The sequence below is a fragment of the Mizuhopecten yessoensis genome, unplaced genomic scaffold, assembly GCF_002113885.1.
Source record: "Mizuhopecten yessoensis strain PY_sf001 unplaced genomic scaffold, ASM211388v2 scaffold10837, whole genome shotgun sequence".
Lineage (NCBI taxonomy): Eukaryota > Metazoa > Mollusca > Bivalvia > Pectinida > Pectinidae > Mizuhopecten > Mizuhopecten yessoensis.
In genome coordinates, this window is record NW_018408746.1 from 274,179 (window position 1) to 293,540 (window position 19,362).

Below are 19,362 nucleotides of genomic sequence, written 5' to 3' on the forward strand. Positions count from 1 at the left end.
ACCAAATTCAGTAAGTAAAGACAAAAACAGGAAGATACTACATATTTACCATTGATATCGCTAAAATGACACAATATACAACTTACCTGGAGATAGCTGCTTACTCCTAGAGAGTTCTGTAAATGTGGAGGAGCGGTCGGTACTGCATATCAAAAGAGATAATAACACAGATGTTGAATCTAACGTTCACATCAAAAAGAGTTTACGATCACCATAATGTCGATGAATGGATAGTTCTAAGGGGAAAAACCTATACGTATGTCGATGAAATGTCATGACATTGAAAATGTTGTTTAATAAAAGTTTTTTTTTACATTAAAACGACAATGCAAATATAAAATATTGTTTTCAATTTGCTGAGATCGCAACACAGGCTGTGTCATGATTATATGACAGGGGTGCAAAACAAATAAGATGATAAACGTGTGTTACGAAACTGTATTTAAATACAGTTATTTTATTTATTAATGTATTTTTCCATACACATTAACACATGGATATAAAATGTTATATAAACTATATACATGGTACTGAAATAAAAGTTAAGTAACACACGAAGTGAAGTTTACAGACTGGCGATGTTATTATGTACACGAAATGTAATGTACAGAGCTAAATAACCACAGGATCTATATTATAACCCCTGTTCAAATTTCAATATGTACAGCTGAGTCAGTAATAACTAATGTTGGGATCGGGGCAAGTCCCATCAGTCTTGGGAGGAGGACCTATGTCTGCAAATTTAGGCTCAGGTATTGACATTTTTAATATGCCTTCCCCACTCCTGAGTGAAGGGGACACGGTAGGGGCCCATTTCTCCCAGGCTACAGTGGAAAAAAATTGGGGCTCAGAGTTTTTTTTATTTTGGCATACTGATGGAGACAAACCATCAGGAAAGCACTCAAAGTAATATCTTTGGTTGATGGTGTTTTTTTGCATCAAACAGAGGGGGGCAAAATACAAATTAGATACCATTAAGGCATGGATAGATGCCTTCATAGTTTACGTTGCTATCTACACACAGAAGCATGTGGGCAAGAACTATTGAAATATATATCAATTGTTAGAACGGCCTTTAAATCGTTTGGTGAGTTAGGTTGGAGGAGATATGACGAGCAATTTCGTCTCCGTCCAGCCCGTCAGCCTAACAACAAATGTATTAAGGTCCTCGGATGCTATTTCATCGCAAAACAAAAATTGTGGGAGTGCGTGGCGTTTGTTATGAATTTAACTTCAGCGGTGTGTGCCACAGGACGAATTGTGGTTATATGCATAAATGTGTAGTATGTGGGGGAGGCCATTAGAAAAAAAAACTGCTTCAGTAACCAAAACCAAGCTTTCAGGGGGCAAGTTATATAAGTGGCCAAAGAATGCCTTCATCACACAATGGGCCTAGACAGGGCCTAGACAGGGCCTGAATTCTGGTCAATGTAGCACCCTCAGCCAGGGGCAAAGTAATTTTCGTCCCCAAGCACCCAACTACAATAGATACCATTTCAACAGAGATATGGGCTCTCGGAAAAACTCCAACCAACAATACCACTGTCAATAAATACTTGGACATTTATCCCGACAGAGTAGCGTCACAATATCTGAACGTTGGTTTCGAAAGGTGTTGCAAGCTTCGTTATTCTGGTTCAAGATTTCCTAGAGAGTCAAAAAACCTTTTATCTACATTTCAATTTGAAGATATTTTGTTGTCAAAATTAAAGCAGGAAGTTGATGCAGGAAGGGTAACGGGACCCTTTAAAAGTAAGCCTATTTCGATCTTAGAGTTTCTCCCATTGGTTTAGTTCCAAAAAAAAGCCTGGGGTTGGAGATTAATTCAGAATTTATCATATCCTGAACATGACAGTGTCAATGAATTTATTGATGGGTCTCTCACTTCTGTCCATTATACCCCATTTGCTCAGGCAATGAAAATGGTTCAGAATCTTGGAAAAGGGGCCTTGTTGGGGAAGTAAGATATCAAGTCGGCTTTTCGTCTGCTACCAATTTTCCGGGGAATTTTGACTTACTAGGCATGAAAGTAGGTGCTGATTATTACTTTGACAAGTGTTTACCCATGGGTTGTAGTATTTCATTTGCATCGTTTGAATTTTTTTCAACATTTATCGAATGGTTAGTACGTTGCAAGTTTAATTCTAAATCCATTGGACATTATCTTGACGATTTTCTCTTTGGTGGAAAAGCGAATAATAATGATTGCATCAAAGCCATGGAATGTTTTGATGTTTTTTTTGTCAGGAGACAGGATTGCCGAAGTCAGATGAAAAGACAGAGGGCCCAGTAACGTGTTTGGTATTTCTAGAATTAGAAATAGATACTGTACGGATTCCCAGGGATAAGGTCCTAGAAATAACAATGATTTTATAAGATGTAGCTCAGAAAACAAAAATATTGTTGAAAGGCCTTCAAAGTTTGTTGGGTAAATTAGCTTTTTGTGTGAGGGCAATGCCAGGGGCTAGAGAATTTTCCAGAAGGCTTTATGGTTTATTAGGCAATGCTACAAGTCCAAACCACCACATTCGCTTGACAAAGGGGGTCAAGGCGGACATCTGGGCGTGGCTAGAATTCTTCCAGAATTTTAATGGTACCTTTAATTTTTTCGAGCAGGATTGCGTATTGAGTGCTGATTTTGAACTGTTCACAGATAGTGCTGGTAGTATGGACTTAGGTTGTGGTGCTGTGTACGGGAAACATTGGCTAGTGTTCAAGTGGCCAAGTAGCTTGTACGGTTTTGATATACAGAGGGACATAATATTCCTAGAGTTGATTCCTATTGTTATTGCATTATACACATGGGGAAGCGAGTTTCTCAACAAGAAAGTATTGTTTCAGTGTGACAATCAGGCATTGGTTGAGATCCTGAACAAATCATCGGAACGTGTGATGCCTTTTATCCGTCCTTTAGATGGGTGGGTGGTGGGGGGTTATGTCCCGTGAAATACCTGGAAAAGTATGCCATAAACATGTTTAAGACTTGTTAGCCAATGGCCAATGTGGTCCTGTGGTGGTCCTGATGTAAGCTTCGTACCCCACTACATTTCTTTGTGTGCTTGGAAAAAATAACACATATGTGGGCAGTAAGTGACGTCCCTTGCTTGAAAAAAATATATAAAACATATGAGGGCAGTAGGTGACGCCCTCCTGATGTATATGAGGGCAGTAAGTGACGCCCTCCTGATGTATATGAGGGCAGTAAGTGACGCCCTCCTGATGTATATGAGGGCAGTAAGTGACGCCCATTGCTTGATTAATAAAACACCGTGGCCGTTACTGTCAATCTTGTGTTTGGCGTTTTATTCAATAACTACTTCCACTGTAAGCATACATACTAAAACGTAATATAAAACTGACAACACTTGTTTATCACTGTTAGCCAACATACACAAAGATAATATACCATTGATCACATGTTCTTACTTCTACATGTATCAGCATACATACTAAAACTTAATATATAAAGGATAATAATTACTTACCGCTGTTAGCATATATACCACTGTAAGCATACATACAAAAACGTATAATAGAATTGACATTACTTTCTTACAACTGTTAGTATACATACTAAAACGTGATATAAAATTGCTTATACCTACATACCACTGTTATCATGCATACTCAAATGTGATATAAAATGGATAATACCCTTTTACCACTGTTAGCATACATACTAAAATTTGATATAAAATGCATAATACCTACATACTAATGTAAGCATACATACTAAAACGTGATATAGAATTGATAATACCTACTTACCACTGTTAGCATATATACTCAAATGTGATATAAAATGGATAATACCTACTAACCACTGTTGGCATTCATACTAAAATGTGATATAAAATGGATAATACCTTGACTTGCCACTGTTAGCATACATACTCAATTGTGATATTAAATGGATAATACCTACATACCACTGTTAGCATACATACTCAAATGTGAAATAAAATGGATAATACCTACATACCACTGTTAGCATACATACTCAATTGTGATATTAAATGGATAATACCTACTTACCACTGTAAGCATACTTACTCAAATGTGATATAAAATGGATAATACCTACTATCCACTGTTAGCATACATACTAAAATGTGATATAAAATGGATAATACCTACTTACCACTGTTAGCGTACTTACTCAAAAGTGATATAAAATGGATAATACCTACTATCCACTGTTAGCATTCATACTAAAATGTGATATAAAATGGATAAGACATTGACTTGCCACTGTTAGCATACATACTCAATTGTGATATTAAATGGATAATACCTACTTACCACTGTAAGCATACATACTAAAATATGATATAAAATGGATAATACCTACATACTGATGTAAGCATACATACTAAAACATAATATTTAATTGATAATACCTACTTGCTACAGTTAGCATACATACTAAAATGTTATATATAATAGATAATACCTACTTACCACTGTTAGCATGCATACTAAAACGTAAAATTACATTGACATAACTTTCTTACCACAGTTAGCATATATACATACTATAAGGTAATCTAAAATGGATAATACCTACTTGCCACTGTTAGCATACATACTAAAATGTGATATAAAATGGATAATACCTATTTACCACGGTGAGCATACATACCTAAATGTGATATAAAATGGATAAAACCTACTAATCACTGTTAGCATACATACTAAAACTTAATAAAAATACCAGATCAGGAACATCGGCTGTATTCGGCAGTTTATGACTGAAAATGCATGCACGATTTTGGTGCATTCACTTGCTACCTCTCGGTAAGATTATGGTAACGCCCTGCTCTGTGGTAAATCTGACAAACTAACTAGTCGTCTGCAGTGGGTATAGAACCTTAATTTTATGGTCCAATGATTTTATTGATTTTTGTCATGTGAAGGAGCAATTAATAAATTTTATTGATTTATTTTTATTGGGTTTTGGCACGGAGCACGCAGGTGTTCCTTGGTCCCAACTGGCGCAGGTGTTCATTGGTTCCCACTGGCGCAGGTGTTCCTTGGTCCCCCCTGGCGCAGGTGTTCCTTGGTCCCCCTTTGTCCAAGAATGCGGTCACTGGAGGGAGGAGGGCAGAGTGCCTCAGTCCAATATTGGCAGTTCCTCTTTGTCTAAGAATCTCTATCACCTGAGAGTGCCCCATTTAGGATGTGAAGAAATGTTGATACAAATATAACCGCTGACTTTCAGTTAATTAAGTTGACTTGACCCTATTGATTTCAAAAAATTAAACTGTTGACCAACCAACCCATGATGTTATATTGCTGTGGCTATACGAACGATATAACAACCTAGCATGTACCAATCAAATATTATTTTAGATAATGATAAAACAGTGAACACAAACATCCACACTCCATCTTACTAAAAAGGTTGAACGAAAACTTCCAGATTTGAATTCACCACAACCTACAGCTCAAAGATAACTGATCAAGAATTTCACTGAGAAATTCAGTTAACATAAATTCCTGTTGAAGATTATCACCAAGAAACAGATCAAGAAAAAAAGACTATCAAGGTGAGTGATTTTACATTTGAGTTGATCGGTGTTCATACTCGAGTGTATTTTAAGTCATGTCTGTGGTCGATTTCGATGAGTCCTGGAAATTCTGCATAAGCGACACAATTTAGGGTTTCTGTGGTGCAAATCTTACCTCGAGTCTGCCACCTTCCTCTCTGACCAGGTTGATATATTCCTCTCCGAGCCCACGAGGCGTCAGAGTAAAACCATAAATCGTACATCCTTGATCAATTTTTTTCTCTAGTAATCGTTAGTCCTGAATCATCGTTCCATTTCTCGGCGATCTCAAATAAATTGACGAATGGAGTGACGTACTTTCTGTTGTCTCCCATGTCCATCTTCAGCAGGGTATGCTTTCTCCGTTGACGTAGAGATCGATTTCTTGACTTGACAATTTCGGGTGTACACCATGTACAGACCATTGCCCGATCATGATCCGGAGTGACAGGGTGACCGTCTTTGAAGGTGTGCACAAGTTCGACACAAAGCAAATGTCAATTTGTCGTTAATTTTCTGTGTTAGATCAGGTTGGTAAAGCCCTTTCGGAGGCAAAACCATAATTTTCTCAATACCAAAATATTTGTCTATGTTTTCGAAATCTTTTGTGATTATCTTGGGGTGTTTTACGGGGTATTTTTCGTATTTGTTTACGTAGGGATAAAAAGACGTGAAATCTACGTAACAGACTTTCTCTCCTTCTTTGACTTTATACTGGAATTTTGTGGCATTAATTCTACCACCAAAAAGATAGTCTCTTGGTTCGAGTCTTGTCTGTATATTCATGTAACCCGTACCCGTATTATTTACCTTGGTTACATACTCCCGGGGTTTATAAAATGACGCCTGGCATTTCTCAAGTAGTTCTGAGACTATTATAGTTTTGAATCAGAAAACGATGAGGCTATTGTTCTAGACCAAAAGGGTAAAAGGGAATCTAAGGACCAAAAAATAACATTATAGTTGACCATTCCTGATAACCTTCCACCTGTCCAGGTACTTATTTACATATTATAACCTATTAATATTTAGAATCAATTTGTAACTATTTGCATAGAGTACAGGGCTACTATGTTCAACAATCATGTTCTAGTAATAGAACAAACGCATAGTAAGGCATGACAACTAGCCTACTGAATACGTGATAATCTCCAACTCCATTCATAGCTATTTAATATAACTACTATATCATTACCGAATACACGAACCAATATTATATATTACTTTTACAAGTAAGCTATGTCAAGGAAATGCCAAATAGCTACTATACAGTTGGGGATCCCCCTAACATACCACTATTGTGACGAACCCCTACAATATAAGGTTACTATGGGTTATAAAAATAGGCAGAATTTAAAAAACAATATATATCATACATAAAACTGGATTCTGCAGAGCCGTTCATAGGTTGGGGGTCCCCCTACCAGATGGATTATAAGCTCACAGAACATATGTTACCTAGCAGCACTGGACATGCTAGGTTGTAATTGGTATCCGGTACTACCAAGGCTAGTATGTGAAATTGCTCATCAGCGATAAATGGCATTTGTGTTTCACATTCAATATAACCTAGGTAGTTTAAAGGTGATCCATTTGCCACGGTTATATCTAACCCTAAGGTGTCTAAATTGTGCAGTTCTGGTCTATTATTAAATGTTTTATATAAAGACTCAGATATGGTAGACACCATAGAGCCACTGTCTATAAGACATTTAACCCTATGACCTTGAACCACAACGTCACTTTCGTTAGCTAGCCTGTCCAATATATCCGAGTTTGTACGACCTTGAGACATATCTTCGGTCCCCGCTTGGTCTGCAGCAGCGTCTGTTATTTTCATGACCGGACCGATTGCCTGATCTGAGACCTCTAAAGCCATGACCTCGACCCGTTTTTTGACCTTGACCTTGACTCCTACCCTCCTTGGAGGATGTGTCACCAAGTTTTTTCAGTATCTGATTTAACTTGTTTTCTATTTGTGTACCAAGTTTGTCTTCCAGGGTTTTATGTTTTCCCATCAAACTCTTTACTTAGGTCACTATTGCTAGTAGTAACCTGCTGTGAATCATCCTCACAGTTGACTGCATGACTTTGACTTTTTTTCTTATGACCTTGAGCCTGAGTCGAGGTTGTCGCGTTGACGCTGTTAATACTAAGTTCCTTGTCTACGGTCCTAATCTCCCGTAACAATTCATTGAAACTTGTTATAGAGTTGTATTTATGTCTCGTCTGACTCTTCAGTTTGTCCGAACTTAACGAAGTTCAAAATGTATGTCTTAACAGGTCGTTTTTTGATGCCTTATTTAGGGATCCACTCTCAATCGCTGTTTGTAACAACGACTCGAGACGACAGCCGAAATTGGTGACAGACCCCCCAGGTGTTTGAGCAGAGTTAAAAAACTCTTGCATTAGCATACCGTGAGTGGACGTTTCTCCAAACAGGGCATCTAATTTGTATAAAACCTCTTTAGGGGTTGCCTTCTCTCCCAGTTGAATGAGCATGCGTCTCGCTGTACCCCTTAAGGACCTTCTTATTGCCTGTACTAGTAAACTCTGAAAAAATTCTGCATCCCCATCCAGGCAACGAATCTCGAACCTCCATTCAGGGTAAGAAACATCACCCTTTAAAGGGGGATCCTCACCCGAGAAGGGGGAACTTTGGGGACTGCATGGATATGCGACTGACTTGTCCCACTTTGATCCATGCACGAAGAGGAACCACTGGTCCTATCCCTTCTTAAAATAGATACCTTAGGCTTTTCCTCATAAAGCCCTGGATCCATGAAGGAAAAGGAACTACTGGCTCTCTCCTTTTTTGAAAGGGGAGCTTTAGGACTTTCCTCCTTTTCGCCGTCTAAGTCTAGATTTAAGCCTCCTGATGCTACAGGCATGGCAAAGGACAAAATTACATACTTCCCCAATGCCTTTAGGGCTTCTACCATCACATTTTCACTCATTTCCCTAGCTTTGAGTCCCTCATCACTGTGAGGGTGACTTGTAGGTTCCACTTTCTCATCTGTGGAGTTACCTGTTGCCCCACCGGCATTATTATCTCTCTCCGTCATTATGCTAATCGTTTAGTAAGGTAATTTATATTTACTATCAACCTATGTACTAGCAGTCACAAATATTTTTGTGACCAGTCTCTTAAACCAACAACGAGCTAGTATTGTACGTGGATGGATTCCATCCTTGTAAAGAGTATAGTTTACAACAGACTTTCGCCCCACTTTTTTGTATTTTAACAAATCCACTCTAAAGTTAAAGGATTGAACACCAGTTTTAGCATTTATACGCTGTATGTAAGCGTTAAGTATTTCAATACGCTTTTCAAGAATTTGGTCCTGACTTTCAAATATGTTTGGTTTAGAATGTCCTTTGTATCTATTCCATTCTGTAATGGAGTATGGGGGAATCTCTAAATATATGAGTTTTAATGTAGGAAGTTTGCTACAAAACTGACAATTTGGTCAATAAAGTTTTGGATATATTCGCAAAACTCCTGATCCGTACCATGAGTGAGAGAAATATATTTCCCTTGCTTCGTCGTGATGTCGAACGTACCTATCCAAATGTACATCACTATGTCATGATACCTTTTAACTTTTTCGCTTAAATGTCTTTAAACCCAATTAAGAGTTTGATCAAAACGAGCTCCGGCCCAACAATTAAATTCTATATTGAACCCGAATTTTTGAATAATATCTAAATTTCTTCTTAAGGAAATTCCCTTACTGCTCGTGACTAATATTGGACATTTTTCCAAGACATGTGGTGGAGTTAACGGCTTGTCACTGTACTTTTGGAACTTGCTGACACTCATATGTGGAACAAAAATTTACACAATAACTTTCATTTAATTTAGCAGTCAAATACTTATCAGCTTTTTCACCAATTTTTTCTAACCAGATTACCCGTTTACCATGGTATTGATACTAACATGTGGACCTTAACCTGATTGAGAACCAAACAGCAATTTACTTTATAAATATTTTGGTGATAGAGCTAAATCCTTACTGGGGTTTACTAAGTAATGATTGACGCGCGCTCGTTAATGGACGATTACACACATGATTGATTTTTCTTACCTTACATTCTCTTCATGCACAATGATGGGGAAAATACCGGAGCAAAATGATGATGGAATTCTTCTCTGAAGGTGGTTAAATTTCGATGATGGGATGATAAAATGAACAGTGCACTGCTAATGAAATGAATTGATGGGATGGATGCAGTGCTGGTAAAGTGGAAACCTTGTCCCTGGTAAAGAAACAACAATTTAAATTAATAACATATTTACAGACTCTCACAATCTATCCAAAGCTCTAGTTAAAGTTTTCTGTGGAACAGTACAAATGGTATGATTCAAATTACAAAGCAAAAATGGACATGAATGGAATTTACTGTTTTACAATGTTCATTTTTGTGACACTGTATATGGCTATGCTACATTCCACTACAGTATTGTATTTTTCCCTTCTATCATTTATGTTCGTTAATTAAATTTCATATAAGAAGTCCAGGCTATAATTAACACGCGTCCACAAATCCAGGACACATTTTCCAGACCATGAACTCTGGTGTATACCGCGTTGCCGGTCTGACACTTTCACTCGGTCGACAGTCCGCTCCTGGCCTCTTTCTTACCACCTTCTGACTCCGTCTGTTTTTGTATTGTTTACTTTAGTACCTCATACCACCGTTTACACCGTCACTACGTCGTTGACCATTATGTCCTCGCCGAACAGCCGAAGAGAAGCAAGAAATATCCCACACTTCAGGTCACGATTCTCAACATAGGCCGGAAACGTTCTTTACACTTCCGGTTCGGGCTTGGATAATGGCAAGACTTTAGCGCCGTCCTGGCAGGATCTGACAGGATCACGGCGGCTCCCCTGGCCTTGGGCTTGGGCGTTTACCCTCTGTCCCCGGCTCCCGTTTTAATCACGTTGGGCGCCAATGTAGAACTCGAGACTATTTGATGATACTTTGATGTCTTTATTCAATAATGTAGATGATGATGATGGGTACAACGGAGCCTTAACAATAATATGTAACAGGTATAAATACACCCTCGCTGTACACACACTATCATATACACTTAGTTACAATGACATGAATATGAATATATAGAAATGGAATGAAGTAATAAGAAAACACAGACTTACCAGGGACTATGGGGTGATGCTTGGTAACGTGCAATTGAGAGCTCCTCTCTCGACGGGTGATAGCTGGAGTGTGTGGGTCGGGTGACGTGTCAGGTAAGGGTGGTCACGGGTAGACGTGGAATCCGTGGAGCACGGATTCCAACCACCTGTGACGTGACGCAATGCGCGCGCCGGAAGACTCTGTCGTACCCGTATTATTTACCTTGGTTACATTCAAGCTATCTACAAATTGTTTTGCAGCGACATCTCTTTTCAGTAGCTGATTAAATTCGTGCTCCCAAGTATATACATAATTCATACCTTAAGATCTTATGTATTTTCATAACTCGTCTAAGGACTGGTTCGTACGTTGTAGTTTAAGCTTGTTTCGATTAAGTGGAAAACAAGTTTTACAACCTTGCCAAAAGCAACCCAGAAATTCGTACACCGTTCCACCCCTTTGAGACATGTTACAGTCATCTATTTGCCCCCGGTACCCGTCAACTCTATAATTTGAAACTTGAATACGGACCTCTCCTCCATTTAAAGCGTGTCGTATGTGTATGGGACTCTCCCTCCCATCTTTTTGCTGTCGTACATACACCATTCCAACCACTTGATGGAGCTCTCAGAGAAACTGTCTCGTTTTTAGTAACCATAAGATTGCACCTGGGCACGAGGAGTGCTTACGAAGTTTCACTCATAATAATATCATTTTAATTCTCTACGGTTTGTTCATACATCCAAGTACCGTGAAGACACACTTTAAAGTTCCGTCTTGTTTTACGGCAGGTACCCAGTCCGTCAATACACCGGCACGGTCAAGTTTGCCTTCATCACTGCGACAGTACTCAACAATCTTTTTTCCAAAGTCAAATTCCTAGCGATTTTTTTATTTTCTGATCTTGCCATTTTATAAACGCGTCTCTGTCTTTTGCATTCCTATAATCAGAACTGTAGTAGTGAGATGCCGGATAGGGACCCATGTACGTCTGGTTTTCCTCTTTGTTAAAGAAATGAGGAAATTAACATTTTTTTAACTCTGTTAACATGAAAGCATCGGGTAGAGCGGATAAACGCATCGGTAAAAAATTCAGAGAATCGAAGACTTCTATCGCGAATCCCCTACCTATAATCATAGACATTATTTTAGAATCTTAGTATATGAAATTTTCTGGTCGCAACGAATTTGCGATTAAGTACTCCAACAAAAAGTATCTGTCGTAACCTTTCATGTTGTAAGCTATAACTGTAAAATCCTTGTGACTTTCGCTAAAAAGCCATCTACAAAACTCGGAATCCGTCTTACGACCTCTAAATATATTTTCTCTGAAACAAAATCTTCACAAGGGTTAACTTCGAAACATTTGTCTTTCTTGTTAAATTTCTCGCATTTACGACATTTCGATCTGCAACCTACACATTTGCTAGAAGGCGTTATGTCAGTGTCAATGCAAAGCTCACACACCAGGTTTGTTGACAATTTGAGCAATGGGAACATATTTTGCAGGGGTCTGCGTCATGTTTAAATGCCTTACAGTCAGGGTCTCGTCTGATGGAGTATCCCGCCTTACACGAAATAACGTTATCTGACTGACTACATTCATAATCGGGCAAAAATGTATTTAGACCTTTGTTTTAGGTTCCAAGGCTCTGAAATAGCAGAGATGAGCGGAGTCTACATGTTCTGCACAACCCTTACATTTATACTCACCGCACAGTGCTGTTCCGGTTGACGTTTTTGTGTTTCGAGCACATATTTTACATTTGGTATATTTCCAAATCAAGTCACAGTTTGATCGGGGAATAAAGCTATTTTTACGAGAATGTTTTACGAGATGACGATTAAAGCAAGCCAGCGAATTAGATGTCATGTGGCAGTGACGGTAGTTAATGAAACCCCCCTTGTCTTGATCTTCATCATGATATACCTTTGAGTTGCATTCAAAACAACTTAATGAGCATTGGTGCCTTTTTTGATATGCCTTGAGACATTTTTCACAACATTTTGTTGTCCCAAAAAAACTTGTATATTCGATATTGCATGAAAATGAGATCCATTAACAAAGTTAATATATATTCATGCTTCTGACTGTCTTCTGGTGGTACTCTGTACATTTGATTCCTCATTGACGCAGACACAACCAAAACGTCTACATCTAAAACATCCTCAAATGTCTTTATATCGTTTAAAGTGAACTTTCGATCAGCTTCATGAAGACTTGCACTAGTCAAAAGCAAATGATTCAATATATCTAATTTGTGCCCATTTATTTAGGATTTCTATGTTCTTTGAAAGACCAGACGGGACATACTTTATATTTCCAAATCAATTCCTCTATTGATTTCTTTGAAACAATTTCCGAATAAGTTCGTTCCAATCTTTAGTTTCAACATGATTCGCACTCATGATGATTGCTTTCGACAAACAACTATTATCAGTGTTTGCTATTTCTAAAATGGGCCTTTTGTTTTTAATACTAGTTTCTAGAGATATTATATGGAGCCCTCGTCCCCCTGAAGGAAATTGCATCGTCCCTATGTCTATCCTAAATCCGTCACTAAGGTGCAATTCCTCGTGACTATTCAAGCATGTTCGACATGTTCGATGACGTCACGAGTCTGTCGAGTGGTCTAAGGGGCACCACAATTGGATTGGTCAACCCGTTGTGCCGGATTAAAACCCTTCCAGGGTCCGTTCCCTGAAGACCCTCGGCAGCTCTAGTGATGACGTCATCAACCATTTCTTCCAATGTCAGATAATTTACCTCCGTCCTTGGTGTTATTGAAGTTAACTTCATAGTGAGGGTCTTTAACTGAATTTTTTAACGTTCTTTCTTTTATCTTTGTCATATGATATGTTAAAGGATGGTCGTCTTCATGGATGGATGGGGTTGATTGGACATTGGTAGGTCCAGGTCTCGGTGACACATCATTGTTGTATCTCAGACCCCGTCTAGTGCGTTTTGGTGTAGAACTATCACCTTGTCCCGATTGCCTTTCATGTCCGCTGGATTTAGATTGGGGTGATTGGACATTGCTGGGTCCAGGTCTCGGGGATCCATCAATGCTGTCTGTCTGGCCTCATCTGGTGCGTTTTGGTGTATCGGAGCTTTCTAAAAACAAGAAGAGTTTTCGTCGGTTTGACGGTGGCTATTCTACACAGCTGATAGCTCTTATGTCTCTGTGCATCGCTTCGTGTCTGCTATACTCTTCAAAATCTAAAAATTTCGAATTCGCATTATAATGACTTTGGTAATGTATTTTGATATAAAATTGAGGTTTCTCTTGTGAAACCAATTTCTGTTATAAATACTTTCCAGTGGTTCTCCGGGGGGATTCTTTATTTTACGTATGTAAAGAGCTCAGTACGGTTGAAATATGCATTATAATGACTGTGGTAAGTATTTATAATAGAAATTGGTTTCACAAGAGAAACCTCAAAACAACTCAACGTTATATTTGTCAAGACTAGTTAGCTTGACTACTATTTCGTGTGCCAATAGTCTTTGTCATCTTTTTGATATCTGTTGATTAACGTCTGACGCTTATTTTGTTCTGTGTCCCTGACGTTAATTTTGATTTGTATATAATCATTCACTGATGTCCGTTATAAAAATCAGAGATTTCGGGCTTGTACGCTAAAAATTAACGTCTGTCCGTACGCTAAATCTCAAGGTAGTTCAGTCTCATGGTAGTCCGGCATTTTTAAATAATCGTGTCTTGTAATCGTCAGTGCGTATTAATTACACACATTGTCATCGTGTTCGGTTCTTTATGTCTGATCATTGCTTAAGATGTCATTAGTATATATGTATGATCCATTGCCATGTTACCCCAAACGTCTGTTCATTCTGAAAAGTCAAGTAATATATCTAACGCAATATGACGTTTAGAATGCATGAACGGCTTTAACGAAAAATAAACAACAGAGAGGTATTATTTTCTTTAGCAAAGTTTATTTATTATTATTGTTATTACTAACCACCTGGCCACTTGATGGATGTTACAGTAAGTGAACAGGTAGGGAGCGGAAGTGCATGAGCTCAGGACATAGAAACGCGCCACAGCCACCTGTCGTGAGCTTGATACTCACAGCGGCCTACTTAAGTTGTTTCAGGCACAGGTTGTAGACTGTGGTAAGCCCTATTAGTATTAAGCTATATGTAACTCCATTTTTCCAACCTTATGTCACAATATTGTCAATGTGATTAAAATCATCTGGTACATGGCTTCGTTAATTTCGTACTACGCCTGAACGGAACCATGTAACAGATAATTTTAATCAGAATGCAATATTGTCTGGCTAAGGGCTATGTTCATAACAGTTGGCAGCCATTTTGGAAGCATTGTTCACATTTCAATATTTTGCTTACGCTTCCAACATAGAGATAAGTTTGGTGACGTTGTACGTCAAACATAAAGAGTTTGATATAAAGTTAATGTATAGTTTATTATAATACAAAAACACAAATATAAATCACCTTAACACTCACTTGAAAGTAGTGTCCACTGCTGCGCACGCACAGGATTCCAGTGGATATAGAAAGTTATCCCAAAATAATAGTTCAGTCTATTGATTAGGTGGAAAGTCACTATTAGTCTCATATTTCAATTAAATGCCACATTAAAGAAGTAAATTCAAAATTCACAAGTCGTGATGAAACACAAAATATCACATTTCAATGCCATGACAGTTCTTTGAAAGTAGTTATGATACATGGGCACTTTCATATCATGGGTAATCGGGGATTATTGTCCTCAAAATCTGGCTATATTTTTAGCAATAGAATGGGTACAGCTTAAGTATAAGCACCTACATATTTATAATGTTAAAAAATATGCATCACATATTAAGTTTTTACAGTAAAAACTATTATTTATTTAAATAAAACATTTCACTGTTCTGTGAAGGGCCCTATGTCTTACTTGAGAGTTGTGTTGTGGTTTTCACCACGATGCCAAGCCCCATATCATTTTACTGAAGTCACACACATTAAATTTTCATTTAAAACATGTCAAAAGTACATTATTCTCAATTCGCCTGTCCAATACCTACTCCGTTCAATAACACAAAACCAATCAGATGTTGCGATCTGCTTCAGCATCTGAATTTACCACTTGTTTACAAAATGAAAGCAAACCGGAAATACAATCACACCTTATCTGGAGATTTGCACATGCTCTGCAGCAAAATTTAAATATTGTCATATCGTGTTTCTGGGGCTGAAACATTTGTATTATAGCATATGATGAGTTAAAATGTATTAAGAAATGTATAATTTGTAAACACACGACAAAATAATGCATTCTGTACGTTTTTTGCGCCGCCTTCCGTCAGGCGCAGTGATCATACTTACAGTGAAAAGACCGAAGATGGATGCGCCCAGTCGAAGGACTCCAACAAGAGAAGTTTAACAACAATTTAATACCTTTTGTCGAGCGATCAGTGCCTTACCATTGTTTTATAGGATTGTGTAAATATCTAATTATTCAATATTAATGCGAAATTTTGCGTCACTTATAAGAAATCGAATATACTAGAACATGAAGTTCAAAACTATGTAACATGGTAAATCGACAAGGCTAAATGATAACGACCAACTGTTAACCCCTTGCTGATTTGTTTATTTATTCAAAACGAAGTGCATAATTTTCAAATTTATGGGTAATCGTGCCTAAAACAGTATCAACAGATACTTTTGTCAACCTTGTAGCAAATGTTTGCCCAATGTATAATGGTGTAGGTGGGTTCAAAGTGTAGCGAAGAGGATTTCGATTTACAAAGTTCACAACAACCGACGCTCGTCCCGCGTAACATCAGCATTCAATACTGGATAGACCAATCTGTAGTCGATCACACACATGTTCAACTGGAACGGTCTTCTTCGTTGTCTGGCAATCACAATAAATCCGATACCGCAGTTGTGCCATTTTAGAACTCCAGTTTCCTGACAATGAGATAGTTAGAATTAGTTACAAACATATGCATAATTAAGTATTCATTCGTTTCTACTAATTTCGGTTGATATCTAAACGTTACTTTCATTTAAAGGATTTTTTATGATCTTTTAAATAATCGATAATTAATATTACATATAAATATATATAACCATAGAAGTGATAGCGACAGTACAGACAAAGAAAATATTATATTTAAAAGACAGAATATGGTTTAATAAGTACACTCTAATATGCCAAATATTGCATCAAAGTGCTTTTAATTTCAAAATATGTCCCTGGATCTTTCTAGAGGGTCTTGCGCTTTGAGTGTTAACAGAATGCATCTACATGAAATCAAAAATATTTGGAATTCCAATTTTCAAATATATTGTGTTAGCAATTATTATGTTATTATAACAAAAATACGATTTAACTATCCATTTATTTATATTTCCACAGCATATGGGGACTTTGCTCCCCTTCCCCTCCCACATCCCCAACCGAATTGCAATTTTGCATTTGCTAGTTACTATCAGGAAATTTCGAGTTAATATCCCGAATTTTCGACTTCGTGTCTCAAAAACTTCGACTTAGTTTACTTTTTCTAAGCGGCCCTTATGCTTTTCAATAAATAGCAACATCAGAAAGCATATGAATTATTTTATTTGTAAATAATTATAACCTCAGTTTTCAGACAATTGTTTTTTGAAAATTGAAAATTTGCTATTATATTCGAACTAATTCCAGGATGACTTGCTATTTTATGTAAAATCATAAATTGGAATATTCTGATATTTTTTAAGATAAGTCGTCTATTTCACTTGTATGTTGGTCTGGTGTTCGTTCTATGTCTTACAAGAAATTAAAGTTACATGCATAATAATCTATAACGTCTTTAAGTTGTGTTATTTTATGTTCATAAGCTCGACCAAATATCACCTCTTTATAAAAGACCGTACAGTTGTCGCCAAATTCTTTGAAATGTCAAGTATATCGACGACGTGTATGCTCGGTAAGTCATAAAGGTACTTATTCATACCTCTCAAATATGTCGAACAGTTTCAATTTTATATCATCTACGTATACTTAAGCCTTCTAAAGAGTCAGCTACGTACATATCGAATGTAGAAATAAACATGTATATATCAAGACACCTGTCTGTGGCTATGATTTGTTGACAGATGCCATTTATCTTTTCAAACCTAACTCACATTCTTCTTTTCAGCCATATAAAGCCTGAAATATTGAAAATAATGTATCATGGTAAACATCCACTACATGACGTCACAAATTTCTCAAAGTTCAGTACTAATGTAAGTATGTATAGATAAATAGAATATCGCAACCCCTTAGGTTGAGATAGGGGAATCTCAACCCGAGGGAAGAATTCTTAAGTTATTAAACACGAGGCTTTGCCGAGTGTTTGGCAACTTAAGAATCTTTTCCCGAGGGGATAAATGATTTTTTTACCCTGTTTACCTATCGTGTATCATATACATGTAATACAATGTTAACGTTACAGTCTACACTCAGGGTTGACATGACGTTGATGGATTGTTGACGTGACGTCATTGTATTGTTGATGTGACGTTATACCATTGTTATGAATAGGGGAATCCCCCCGTCTCAACCCTAGGATAAGACTTATAGAATCTTCCCCTACCTTGAGGGTGTGACAGAGAAATCTCCAACTCGAGGGGTGAAGTTTTTTGGTTGGTACCCGAGGCTCTGCCGAGGGTAAGACAACCAAAAAAATTACCTCAAGGGTTGGAAAATTCTCTGTTATAATCTCACGGTAGGGGATGATTATTTTTCTCCCATTCTTTAATTTCAGTCACAGCTCCACCGACAGTAGTCTGTCATGTTTGTAAACAAAAATTCATTTTAAATGACGTCACAATTGAACACGTGGTTGTCGACACGAGGCTATCTCCCCCTAGGGGGTGACAAGCTGATCATTCCCGGCTAAAATTGGAGACACACATGTAAAGGGAGGGAGAAAAGGATATCTCACACCGGTGAAAGTGGATATAGACCTGTCCAGGGTAAGAAAAAACAAAAATATCACGAAGCAAACGCAAAAGTAAAGACACATTGGAACCCATTTATTTAATTGAATTGAAAAATCTAGATCCCATATTGAAGCTCATTTGTTGGACCATAATATATACATTGCCCCTTAGCCTAGTTGTCCAAAGCCTGGTGTGTTTAAGAATTGATCTACCTCTACAGGCAAAAAAACTGTTCATGTTGTTTTGGATATAAATGTAGTGTGACTGACCAAGGGTACTTTCGTTCAACTTTTCAAGGACAGGACATTTAAATACAAATGTACAGATATAATTCGATTCTAATTGTCTTAACAAATCATTAACACTGAAATTTTAGAAGAAAACCAACAAAACCTCCGTCAAAAGCATCACAATATGAAGTTATAAAGTACATGATCATGTTAACAAAGCAATCAAGGAATGACATATGTCACTAAGTAGCTCGTTGGTCAACAGTGTAATGGTATGATGTTAGAGTTCTTATCCATGTGTGACACCGTTGCTTAAATATTCACTCGGAACACTTTTGTTGATTCGTTGTTGTTTGTTTTATCTTTTTTCTTTATAAACGTTTCGCACGGTATGGTTTTCGTGTCGGAAATTATTTATCAAAGCAAAAGGCATGTCAAAAGATGTTTCCAGTACATGCTTACTGTTTTGGGCTTCCTTTTG

General features: G+C 37.6%; 1 protein-coding gene across 11 annotated transcripts in view; it reads right to left on the reverse strand.

Moving 5' to 3' along the window:
• The window catches only part of LOC110462846 (sodium-dependent multivitamin transporter-like), a 28,078-nt gene extending 17,242 nt beyond the window's left edge, over positions 1–10,836 (reverse strand). For 2 of the 11 annotated variants that reach the window (XM_021517060.1, XM_021517059.1), the window contains exons 1-3: positions 10,718–10,836; positions 9,643–9,809; positions 87–142 (exon numbers count right to left, since the gene is read on the reverse strand). Coding sequence is in view for 4 of the 11 variants with exons in the window: in XM_021517054.1 (XP_021372729.1) it covers positions 87–142; positions 4,462–4,477 (72 nt within the window). In the remaining 7 variants the exon portion in view is untranslated. Of the gene's footprint in view, positions 1–86; positions 1,400–4,461; positions 4,479–9,637; positions 9,810–10,137; positions 10,361–10,717 lie in introns of those variants that run through there. The other 9 variants (XM_021517061.1, XM_021517058.1, XM_021517065.1 and 6 more) reach the window with 7 other exon arrangements.
• Between the last annotated feature and the right edge of the window lie 8,526 nt (positions 10,837–19,362).